The following is a 13,529-nucleotide window of genomic DNA, read 5'->3' as shown; positions in this document are numbered from 1 at the left end:
TATTCATTATTAGGCCCCAGTTTTTTCTGCATTACGTTTTAGCAAATTGCTGTCCATTTTTGAATGGATGAGCAGCCACAAAAGAGTCCCCTTTGTTGCCCAACTCAACAGAATCTGGGTGTCCCCTGCGTACCGGTATGCTTTAATTGCACACTTCACTTGCACAAGCACTTGTATTCTCAAATAAATGTTAACCAGATGGGGTGATAATGATAAGCCTTGCAGGACACACTGACGCTTTGTAAAATATATGGAGCAAGCTGCACAGTTTTGAAGCGCTCCATCACCAAGAAGCTAAACCGCTGTAAAGAAAAGCCCTGTACACCTACCAACCTGATATAGTCCAGAAGAATGGTATGATGCACCGTATAAAAGGTGCCCGATAGATCCAGGCGGATCAATGTGCAAGAGTGGCCTACGTCAATTTTGAGCTCATGCAGAATAGACAAATAATCAATTCCATGCTATGGTTTGAGTGGAAACCTTCCTGGGACCCGCTCGAGACAGTTATGGACCTATAGGTGATCACAGTGAATACTGGCTACAAATCTTTCCAGCACTTTTCAGCACTTTTAAACACTGAAGAGTCAAGACAGGGTTTCTTTTAATAACAAAACAGTATTTGCCTCGGGTACCTGGCCCATCTCCAGTGAACACTTCAGTAAATGGCAGATAGGTTGGGTAATATGTTTTGTGAGATGGTTAAAGGTTCTAACTGGGCAAGGGTCGATGGGTAACCCAGAGGTCTCCCATAATAAACCCACCAGTCTAAGAGGAGGAAAGGATGTGAAAAAACGGCATTCACACCTCTGTTCATGTGGCCAGATGCTCAAAACAGCTAATCTCTTTATCATTGCTGATATTTTTCAATTTTTCAAGAAAAAGATGTTGAACTGCTCACACAGATCCTGGAAAGGAGCAAAGTTGCGTGATGCACTGGGTGTATCCATTAACATTCTATGAATTTTAACGAAAACAACTTTTCTGCACACCATGAGAGTATTTATCAAATTAAAATAGAATGCTAGTTTTGCATTCCAGATTAAGTGGTTTCAGCCTTCCATGTACTTCAACCTAATGGACAGCCACTTATGCCATTGATGCTCTTACAGTCTGAGATTAGCTATGCACAGTTTTAAGTAGGGCTGAGCCACTTGGCTACATTTGTTGTCCCTATCTGAGAGTTTCTGCGGAGTGGAGCATGCTGGTCAGGGGCCTTAGCAATCTAGCCACGAAAAGCCATGCTATGCTGATGCAAAGAAGAGGCGATCTGAAGGGCTTACAGCCTGAGTACCCTTGAGGTACCAAAGCCTAAATGTATATTCCACCCTCTCCAAGGTATTCTTCCAGGGAGAGGTGCAGTTTTCCATTATCCCATTTTAAGTGGAAGTGATCCGACCAGACACATACCCTTATCAACAAATCCATTCATTGCAGAGCTAAGGCCCACAGGTAATCTAATGAATGGCCTTTCACGTAACATGGACAAAAGTGGGTTGTGTAAAATGTATGGCTTCCAGGGATTCGACAAACCTCTTGACTACTGCATGTTCAGTGGTATTAGGCATTCACTGAGATACCTTGCAAGATTCAGAAATACAACGGAAAAGGTGCACAATGTAGCCAAACTTTGTTGACTGCTGCAAAAGTGTTTTTTGCGTGTGAGGAAGTGTAAGTGCAAGAACAAGTCAGAAATTTAGATTCAAGAACTAATGGTTGTTAAAGTAAAAGAAGCTGATTTCAGAAGACTGGTGAGAGAGTCCACAAGTGTTTAGTATTTAGAAGGAAGAGCTCCAGGCAAGGCTTATGTTTGCTCTAGAGCTACTTAACATGATAACATCAATTTTATAACTACAGCTCAGAAAGCTACTCAAAAACCAAATATTGAAGCGAGCTTATGAAAGGTTTTATCCAACGATGTACATCTCCTGCAGGGACTCAATTATTATTTGTGAAGATAAAACTAGAAGAATCGTAACTGTGCTTTCAAGCAGGATTGAATAAGATAATTCTCCTAGCCTTTAAGTGACTAATACTTGTAAAAACTGCAGCAAACACAGTCCAAGCTACCCTGTATAAAAGATAAGTTATTTTATGCACAACCAATTTCAGGCCTGTTAATTTTATGGCCATCTTTACAGAACTTTTACCATCAATATTGTTCAAATCAAATTTGTTGTGGTAAAAACATGTCGCTTATTTTTCAATCATATATGACACGTACATATTACATGAAATACGATTTGATAATTAACACATTCAGGGAAACATATTTTTTAGTTTCTAATATTGTCATTAGAGGGTTTCTTCAACCACATAATTACGATGCCTCAAAAGTTCAGCAAGTTAGCATTTTTGTTATATTGGATCATCAGGTGGTTTACAACTTGGAAAGAATTCAAGAAAATAATACGATTTAAAAAAAAAAAAAAAATGTGAATCTAACCTGGTGCCCTTTGGGTTGTGCAATGACCTGAATGCTATGGAAATGTATTCACATGGTATTTTCAGAGCCATCATTTCAATATAGCATTTTGTTTTCTGAAAAATTAGAAACAAAGTCATCTGCACTAGGACTGAGGTAAATATGTTGTAAATCTGTTTTGTAATTGGATTATTGTCTGGCCCCTGATTTGCAGACACCCTAAGTACACGATTCGTTATTACTCCGAGGAACTGTCTCTACTTACATTGCCACATCCTCCCGGTGCTTTGATTTTGTACAAACGTTAAATTACCCTGTGACCAACTGAGATGAAAAATGTTTCCATCTACAAGTTCACAGGCAGCAACAGCAATGTATGCACATTTTATATCCCACTGTCATAACAGTTATATCATGTATGCATGCTAGTCAAATATAATCTAATTTAGAAAAATCATCTGCATAATGTATCCAATTGTATTGCTCTGACATAAAATGTAGAATCAACATTTCCACTCTGAAACCATTTGTGATGAATAATCAATAAATTAGCTTCTTTTAAAGCTGAGTGTGAACTAGGCACAAATTGAATGATAAACTTGTAATTTGTTGCCTCTCTCGATCATTTATTAAACTGCCATGCATTTGTCCATACAGTGCTATATATTTAAAAAATGACATCTTCCAGGGAGTCAGAGGACAGTCAGTAGAGGTCATCGAGGTCATGGGGGTTCTAGTGTTAGGTATCATCGATTAATAAATGTTAATACCACTTAAGTTATTTTCCTATCCTATTCCTATGCTATTTGAATGTGGATTTTAAAATAATTTACCTTTGTTTTTAAGGAGTTTCCGGAAGCACTTAAAGAACAGACTCATTTGAAAGAACTGCATATAAACAATACCCAGATTCAAACCATTCCTGCCTACATTGAAACGTTTCAAGAGCTCTTAGTGCTAGAGCTGTCGCAAAGCCTCATCGCTTGCCTTCCACCTGAAATAGGTAAAGTACGTTTTCTCAAATCAAATATAAAGAAAATGTAACCTATATTACATTATTCTGACTGGCTGAAACCATACATCCAACGAAATCGGTTCAATTAATAGTTTAATGCGTTTGCAAAATGCCTTTTCAACCTCAAGTTGGAGAAACATTATTGTCATTATGCACTCCAGAATAACAAGGCTTAAAACAACATTATGGCATCGAAACAAACAACAATTTGATTGGAAGCACAGCTTCTCTCAATATATCTGCAATAGGTGCACCTTACGTTGACTGGCACTGTTTGTTTCTTTTTTTAACTTACTTCTTGTAGAAGACTGAGTACTTATGCTTCTTCTTCTGTGTCTTGACTGTCCTGGACTCCCCTCACTATGCCTTACAGGGGAATTGTCCAGATGAAGAGAGCAGGACGTCTGTGGTATATAGGAATACGCTAAATGTGTACAGTGTGTAAGTCCAATTAAAAGGCCATTGGGATGTTAGGCTGCAAGACCAGTAGGCTGGGGCATAGGTATTCTTTATGTTTTTATTTTTATTTTTAATCATTAATTCAGTCATGATATGATCTCTGAAGAATACGCCCACTTGCTTGTGGCACCAATGCAATCCATCATTTTACATGTGAATCAATTACAACATATGCAGATGACAGGAACAAATGTAAATAAAACGCAGATTGATTGTGTCTCATTAAACTACTTCCTACAATATCCTTAGCCATCATGGAAATTTACTAATATTGTTAGCCCAGTTAGAAGTGTTAAACTATCTTAGATCTAGTGATTTGATATATGTGCGTTTTTTCAAGGATGATACTTAGGGAGCCGGATTTGAGCCTATTGGCTGTAGGGAATACATTTAAAGGTATAGGCATAAGACTGCTGAATACTCCGCAATCAGATACGTGCCTATTTTTAAATATAGAGCTCATCATTGAGATATCTCCAGTGGTAATACTCCTTCTAAAGACAGCACATATAAAAGATCAGTTCCAAGAACCTGAGGGTATATAAGCCATTCTTGTTGAAATCTCTTTCTTACGGCTTATGTATTCCTTACAAAAATGATAATATACTATGTGGGGGGTCTTCATGCTAACTTCTTGTTGCCAGTAGATGGATGCATTAATAAGGAAACACTGTAATCAGCATACAACATACATGAAGAGGTAGTTTATTCCCAAAGAAAATCTTAAATTGGAAACGTTATTGAAGAACTGGAGTGCTCACACAGAAAGTAAGAAAAGTTGAGTTTATTCATGTAGCTATAATCCTAACAGTTGGCTCCCACAGTGCGATCCTCCAACTGACCGTCTGTTGAGATTCCACATTCCATATAGAATCCTCTAACATTCCACTTGCTCATTAACATAGGTCTTAAAAGGAAACATATAAATACAACAGTTATCACTCAAGATTTATCAACAGTGTGACTTATTGTATTAAAGGGCAGATTTAGATGTTATGATCCTGGCCGAGTGCACATTCTTCTCTGAGCTGCAGTACTGTTCTCGATTTATATGAAAGCTGTGATTTTCCATCAATGTAGGAACTTTCAAAGAATTCACAAGTCTGAAAGGAGCAATCTACCCCTATATTTTGCCAGGAAAACTTTATGTGACGGCTCCACGGCCCTAAGAGATCACTTATCAGGAGTCCTAAAAGCTAAACGCAGTAGGTGGGTTCTAATGTGGAAATAAAAATGAATATTTATGTGGCAGGATGTAGCACTTGTTAGTACAATAAATAAATTGCATACACATTCAAATTCCAGTAATACGTTCCTGTGCCCTGGGTAAAACATTTGCGGTAACTTTGCAACTATTAAAGTGTGCTGACAAAAGGCCAGTGCTGAACACATGGTAGGTGCTATATTGAAAAGAGAGATATACAGCAGAAACATATTTACCTGGCTATAAGAATAAGGAGGTCTGAGAGGTGCTGTGACCACAGGACAAAACTGATAGAGATAGATTGATTAAACCTAGAAAGAAAAGAAGTAAAAATGGCAGTTGCAATGATTGAATAATTTAAGTCTATTAAAACTAAAAACTGAAGAAGGTTCTGGAATTTTACCATCATCAACAGCTCGTTTGCATCTGCCACCTTCCCTGAGAGCTGGAAACACGCGGAAGTCAACGCTCTCCTGAAGAAACCCACGGCAGACCCCAGCGACCTGAAGAACTTCCACCCCATCTCGCTCCTCCCCTTCCCGGCCAAAGTCACAGAGAAGGCCGTCAACAAACAACTGACTAACTTCCTCGAAGACAACAACTTGCTCGACCCCTGCCAAGTCGGATTCCGGGCCAACCACAGCACGGAAACCGCCCTCATCGCAGTCACCCACGACATCCGAACTCTGCTGGACAACGGAGAAACAGCCGCCCTCATCCTTCTCGACCTCTCGCCTGCCTTCGACACCGTCTGCCACCGCACCCTAATGTCCCGCCTCTGCTCCACCGGTATCCAAGGACAGGCCCTGGATTGGAACGCCTCTTTTCTCTCTGACCGCTCCCAAACAGTCTACCTCCCGCCGTTCCGCTCGGATCCCACCGAGATCATCTGCGGAGTCCCACAGGGCTCCTCGCTCAGCCTGACTCTCTTCAATGTCTACATGAGCCCCCTCGCCGACATCGCACGCAAACACAACATCAACATCATCTCATACGCTGACGACACCCAGCTGATACTTTCCTTCACCAAAGACCCAGCCACCACCAAAACCAACCTGCAAGATGGAATATAAGACGTTGCAGAATGGATGAAACTCAGCCGCCTGAAGCTGAACTCAGACAAAACGGAAGTCCTCATCCTCGGAAACACCCCGTCCGCCTGGGACGACTCCTGGTGGCCCACTGCCCTGGGCAACGCACCGACCCCCTCAGACCACGCACGCAACCTCGGATTCATCCTGGACCTTCTTCTCACCATGACCAAACAAGTCAACGCCGTCTCCTCCTCTTGCTTCCTCACTCTTCGCATGCTCTGAAAGATCTTCCGCTGGATCCCCACCGACACCAGAAAAACTGTGACCCACGCCCTCGTCACGAGCCGTCTAGACTAGGGAATCACCCTATACACAGGAATCACCGCAAAACTTCAGAAACGTCTTCAGCAAATACAAAACGCCTCTGAACGCCTCATCCTCGTCGTACCCCGCCACAGCCACATCTCCGCCCACCTGAGACACCTGCACTGGCTCCCCGTCAACAAAAGGATCACCTCAGGCTCCTCACCCATGCACACAAAGCCCTCCACAACAAGGGCTCCGAATACCTCAACCGTTGCCTCACCTTCTAGACGGCCACCCGTCTACTTCGTTCCTCCAGCCTCGTACTCACCGCCGTCCCTCGCATCCGCCGTACTACTGCGGGTGGGAGATCCTTCTCCTACCTGGCAGCCAAGAAGTGGAACTCCCTCCCCGCCCACCTTAGAACCACCCAGGACCACCTCGCCTTCCGGAGGCAGCTCAAGACCCGGCTCTTCGAGCAGCAGTGACCCCCACCCCTAGCGCCTTGAGACCCTCACGGGTGAGTAGCACGCTTTATAAATTTAATTGATTGATTGATTGATTGATTGAATTTTATAAATTAGGGTTCTGGTTCTTTTTTAATCAAACTTCAAACTGTTACATTCCTTTCACAGTATGGGAATCGTATGTACACCATTTATACTTAAGTAGTATTCTGAAATTGTACTTGTAAACCTGGGAATGCACCAAAAAGATATGTCTCCCCAGAAGAGGCTTAAGGTGGAGAAATGTGTTCATTTCTCATAATGTTTTCCTCTTTCTATTTGTGCTGCTTTCCACAGAACACAGGGAAAGAGACAAAAGCCTCTCAGGGTTGTTTTTTCTGCAGGAAGGTGCCCCTTCCTGCACAAAAACCATCCTGCATGCAACTCAGGCACCCTTGCACTGGAGTGCAAGGGTGCCTTAGTTGCCACTAGACTGCCAAAAGGGTGCCAGCGCAGGGGGAAAGGACAGGAATGTGTTGTATTTCTTAAAAAGGGCGCATTCCTGCCCTGTCCATTTGATGCAGGGCAGTGCAGCAAGGTAACTCGCTGTGCTGCCTTGCACCACAATTTCCTGAATATGCCCCTGTGTGACCAATGAGAAAGCAATTTGTGCAGTAGACACATTTACAGACACCACCATGGCTAAGCTGATAAAAGCTACATTCCCTTCCCCAGTTTGCTCTGTATACATGTTTTAAACCAACCCGTGAGCAATGGATCTACTTACTCATTAATTTCATTATTATCGAATACCTTCATTTTTGGTGTGATCCCACCATCATGGAGAGGATGTATTGCACATCCAATCGAGGAGCAACACAATCAAGCAATCTCTGCTAACAAAAGGTTTAAAGCCTCACTTGATTCAAATGGGAAACATTTAGCAAAGCTGTTGCTAGAAAAGCTGGAGAGGTTGCTTATGAAAAAATAATTATTCAATTTAACCAAATGTCTCTCTGGCAAATTGTTCCATGGAAGACAAATGTTTCGAATTAACTTTCACAGAAGACAAGACAGGAATCTAATGGTCATTGTATATGTGTTTTATCATTTATTCCTATGGATATGACTGCATCAACATCGCCAGGATGTGGCTTCAACTTAGAAATAGCGGCATGGATCCATTTTATTCAATTTAATTATTGAACTTCATTTCCAGAACCTAGTCAGTTTAGAACTTTGTATATAACCTAGCCAAAAGGTGGCTGCATGCACCCTCTCATCCAAGATTTGGACAGGAAGTGTCCTTAATCAGGGGTGTACACTGGCATACCTGCTTTTTTCCTATCTATGGCAGACATTATGAAGTCATAGGATTCAAATGATGACTACCCACTAAAGAGCAGCAACATGAGAGTTCCCTTTCTCCTAAAGAGACAATTTAGTCATTATAGTCCAGAGACCAAAAGGGTTACAAAAATTAGCAAGCAAAAACAACAATTGTAAGTCTTTTGAGACATATAAAATGGCATTTTCCAGGGTGAGACTTTGTCCTTAGATAATGAGATTGAGAAGATGATTGAGGATCCCTAACTGAGGGTGAGTGTAGGAGGCTGGACTGGCTTGTAGTGAGTACCAAGGGGTACTTGCACCTTGCACCAGGCCCAGTTATCCCTTATTAGTGTATAGGGTGTCTAGCAGCTTAGGCTGATAGATAATGGTAGCTTAGCAGAGCAGCTTAGGCTGAACTAGGAGACGTGTGAAGCTACTACAGTACCACTTAGTGTCATATGCACAATATCATAAGAAAACACAATACACAGTTATACTAAAAATAAAGGTACTTTATTTTTATGACAATATGCCAAAGTATCTTAGAGTGTACCCTCAGTGAGAGGATAGGAAATATGCACAAGTTATATATACACAATAGCAAAAATATGCAGTATAGTCTTAGAAAACAGTGCAAACAATCTATAGTTACAATAGGATGCAATGGGGAAACATAGGGATAGGGGCAACACAAACCATATACTCCAAAAGTGGAATGCGAACCACGAATGGACCCCAAACCTATGTGACCTTGTAGAGGGTCGCTGGGACTATTAGAAAATAGTGAGAGTTAGAAAAATAACCCTCCCCAAGACCCTGAAAAGTGAGTGCAAAGTGCACTAAAGTTCCCCTAAGGACAAAGTAGTCGTGTTAGAGGAATAATGCAGGAAAGACACAAACCAGCAATGCAACAACTGTGGATTTCCAATCTAGGGTACCTGTGGAACAAGGGGACCAAGTCCAAAAGTCACAAGCAAGTCGGAGATGGGCAGATGCCCCGGAAATGCCAGCTGCGGGTGCAAAGAAGCTTCGACTGGACAGAAGAAGCTGAGGTTTCTGCAGGAACGAAAAGGGCTAGAGACTTCCCCTTTGGTGGACGGATCCCTCTTGCCGTGGAGAGTCGTGCAAAAGTGTTTTCCCGCCGAAAAAATGCCAACAAGCCTTGCTAGCTGCAAATCGTGCGTTTGGCGTTTTTGGACGCTGCTGGGGCCCAGGAGGGACCAGGAGGTCGCAAATTGGACCTGAAGAGAGAGGGGACGTCGAGCAAGACAAAGAGCCCTCACTGAAGCAGGTAGCACCCAAAGAAGTGCCAGAAACAGGCACTACGAGGATGCGTGAAACGGTGCTCGCTGAAGTTGCACAAAGGAGTCCCACGTCGCCGGAGACCAACTTAGAAAGTCGTGCAATGCAGGTTAGAGTGCCGTGGACAGGCTTGGCTGTGCACAAAGGATTTCTGCCGGAAGTGCACAGGGGCCGGAGTAGCTGCAAAATCGCGGTTCCCAGCAATGCAGCCCAGCGAGGTGAGGCAAGGACTTACCTCCACCAAACTTGGGCTGAAGAGTCACTGGACTGTGGGGGTCACTTGGACAGAGTTGCTGGATTCGAGGGACCTCGCTCGTCGTGCTGAGAGGAGACCCAAGGGACCGGTAATGCAGCTTTTTGGTGCCTGCGGTTGCAGGGGGAAGATTCCGTCGACCCATGGGAGATTTCTTTGGAGCTTCTGGTGCAGAGAGGAGGCAGACTACCCCCACAGCATGCACAAGCAGGAAAACAGTCGAGAAGGCGGCAGGATCAGCGTTACAGAGTTGCAGTAGTCGTCTTTGCTACTATGTTGCAGGTTTGCAGGCTTCCAGCGCGGTCAGCAGTCGATTCCTTATCAGAAGGTGAAGAGGGAGATGCAGAGGAACTCGGATGAGCTCTTGCATTCGTTATCTAAAGTTTCCCCAGAGACAGAGACCCTAAATAGCCAGAAAAGAGGGTTTGGCTACCTAGGAGAGAGGATAGGCTACTAACACCTGAAGGAGCCTATCAGCAGGAGTCTCTGACGTCACCTGGTGCCACTGGCCACTCAGAGCAGTCCAGTGTGCCAGCAGCACCTCTGTTTCCAAGATGGCAGAGGTCTGGAGCACACTGGAGGAGCTCTGGACACCTCCCAGGGGAGGTGCAGGTCAGGGGAGTGGTCACTCCCCTTTCCTTTGTCCAGTTTCACGCCAGAGCAGGGGCTAAGGGGTCCCTGAACCGGTGTAGACTGGCTTATGCAGAATTGGGCACATCTGTGCCCAACAAAGCATTTCCAGAGGCTGGGGGAGGCTACTCCTCCCCTGCCTTCACACCATTTTCCAAAGGGAGAGGGTGTCACACCCTCTCTCAGAGGAAGTTCTTTGTTCTGCCATCCTGGGCCAGGCCTGGCTGGACCCCAGGAGGGCAGCTGCCTGTCTGAGGGGTTGGCAGCAGCAGCAGCTGCAGTGAAACCCCAGGAAGGGCAGTTTGGCAGTACCAGGGTCTGTGCTACAGACCACTGGGATCATGGGATTGTGCCAACTATGCCAGGATGGCATAGAGGGGGCAATTCCATGATCATAGACATGCTACATGGCCATATTCGGAGTTACCATTGTGAAGCTACATATAGGTAGTGACCTATATGTAGTGCACGCGTGTAATTTTGTCCCCGCACTCACAAAGTTCAGGGAATTGGCTCTGAACAATGTGGGGGCACCTTGGCTAGTGCCAGGGTGCCCTCACACTAAGTAACTTTGCACCTAACCTTTACCAGGTAAAGGTTAGACATATAGGTGACTTATAAGTTACTTAAGTGCAGTGCAAAATGGCTGTGAAATAACGTGGACGTTATTTCACTCAGGCTGCAGTGGCAGGCCTGTGTAAGAATTGTCAGAGCTCCCTATTGGTGGCAAAAGAAATGCTGCAGCCCATAGGGATCTCCTGGAACCCCAATACCCTGGGTACCTCAGTACCATATACTAGGGAATTATAAGGGTGTTCCAGTAAGCCAATGTAAATTGGTAAAAATGGTCACTAGCCTGTTAGTGACAATTTGGAAAGAAATGAGAGAGCATAACCACTGAGGTTCTGGTTAGCAGAGCCTCAGTGAGACAGTTAGTCATCACACAGGTAACACATTCAGGCACACTTATGAGCACTGGGGCCCTGGGTTATCAGGGTCCCAGTGACACATACAACTAAAACAACATATATACAGTGAAAAATGGGGGTAACATGCCAGGCAAGATGGTACTTTCCTACAGTGAGTGAGCAACCTAGAATTCAAGAGCTATAATGACAGACCTATTTATTGCACAGGCCATGACTGCTTATGAAGCCAAGTTACTTTCCAATATTTTTCTTGTGAGCCACAAACTATTTTGGTGTATTAAATAAAAGATTGAACATCAGCAGTATAACTTGCTTAAATCAGCTTTTCAATCTTAGATGATCATCCTAGCGCTATCTAAATGGGGTGGAACGGGCAGTAGAACTGCTTCAGGTCTTGTGAATCTGCATTGCATGAATTACTTAGTTGTCTACTAAGGATGAAAACGACTGATTAAAACTTCTTATTCATATGATCGAGTTTTCTTTGTGAACAGCAAAAGTAAGTCATTTTATAATTATCACTTTAGTTAGTACTTTATTGAATTTAGAATTAACTATATATCAACGGTGGAAACTCAGTGTAAAACAACATATTTTGTTGAAGTAAATTTGATAAAGGATCAGAGTCAGTGCAAACGATATTGCCTGACACATTATATGCAAGAGCCACATAACAGACGTATCTGAGCAGCACTTTAAAAGTGTAGTTCGAAAAGGTTTATCTGCAATTTTGTTTATTACACGTACCTTCATCTGTTTGACAGTGCATGGTACCCTGGGGCTGTATTGCACAAAGTGCACCGGGGTCACAACAGGCACTTGCTCCTGCTTTGCACGCTCTGGGACACTTTGGTATTAGAGAAGGGGTCGCAGTCTCTTGTGCGTCTCCTTCTGTAATACAGATAGCGATGGGGCACATGTAGCACCAGCACTATTATCAGAGGGGGTTCCCTCATTTGCATGGGGAATTCTTGCACAGAATAACAGGGATCACAAAATTGCTCTGCAACACATACATGCATTGGGAATCCTTCTGTATGCTTTAATTCTGCGCTCTTTATATGGGGGACAATTTGACTTAGGAGAAGTATTATATTTTGATGTCCAGTAAGAGACGAAGCAAGAGACAGAGGCCAGGAAGTTTTTTAATGAACTGTTTTAACTATATATACTGTATATTGTTTTAATGTTTTTATTATTTATTGATGCTCTTTCTCATGTACTTTTATGGGCACTTTGATTGTACCAAGAAAGATTTTGAATGGAATCCACTTAAATTGTTAAAGTGTAAAAAACGAATTTGTTTATAATTTATAACCTTAATCGTGACCAATGTTTTTATTGTCTGTGTTTTGTATTAAGATTCCAACCGTCATGGCACTTTTATGTTTTAACGATTGATCTTATTCTTTTCTGTTCTGTGCTTCACATAAAATATTGTAATTGTTTTTATTATTTAGTAAACTCGAATTTGTACTAGTAAAGGCTAGTTGTGGGAAGTAAAAGCAATACATTTTAAAGGTTGGCATTCTTTTTTCTGCACCTCGCTCAATACCTAATAAAGGTAAAAGAATAACGCATGCCCTCCTCAGTAAGTAATACATGTAAAGGTTTTTGCAGGATTCAGGCATTATTAAGGAGTCAATAGGTTTCCTTTAAGAGGCACATAGTAGAGAACAATAAAAAGCAGAGGGGCAAAGGTTTTCAATTCACTAAAAGTGCCTGTGCATTTTAAATCCTTACAATCATCTTTCACGGAAACCCAGAGACCATTTGGGATTGGGAGTTACGGCGTGCCATCTTTATAATGAATGCATTTGAGTCATAATATAAAATATGTTTTTTTCTCAATTTCAGACACATTCTTTAATGAAGCAAATTTCTGAAGGATATCTTGGGATCCTTTAACTTGCTCCCTCCACTTATCGTGGACGATTTGACGTCTGCTACAGATGCCATTTAAATATAATAGCTTTATTGTTGCTATGATTGCCAAAGCAAGAAGCATCATATTTGACTAAAAGCATATGTTTTACAAGATCATCTTAGCATATATATGATTGGCATTGTTTACATTTAAAAGGATGTGAGTGGTGTTTTAGGGAGATGGTCAACTTCACCACAGCCCTTTAGAGCAGTCAACTCAATTTCATAGCACAATTTATGATCCGGTGCACTTAGTAATACTTAGTGCCAG

The 13,529-nt window shown here is 42.6% G+C and overlaps 1 protein-coding gene across 1 annotated transcript in view; it reads left to right on the top strand.

The window, feature by feature from the left end:
* The window catches only part of LRRC2 (leucine rich repeat containing 2), a 1,181,887-nt gene that overhangs the window by 700,253 nt on the left and 468,105 nt on the right, over window positions 1-13,529 (top strand). Inside the window, exon 4 of the mRNA XM_069227666.1 lies at window positions 3,272-3,428. Coding sequence (XP_069083767.1) covers window positions 3,272-3,428 — 157 coding nt within the window. The remainder of the gene's footprint in view (window positions 1-3,271; window positions 3,429-13,529) is intronic.

This window comes from Pleurodeles waltl, chromosome 1_1, assembly GCF_031143425.1.
Source record: "Pleurodeles waltl isolate 20211129_DDA chromosome 1_1, aPleWal1.hap1.20221129, whole genome shotgun sequence".
NCBI classification, from domain to species: domain Eukaryota; kingdom Metazoa; phylum Chordata; class Amphibia; order Caudata; family Salamandridae; genus Pleurodeles; species Pleurodeles waltl.
Note: the sequence above shows the minus strand (reverse complement) of the source record. Positions and strands in the feature narration are given on the sequence as shown.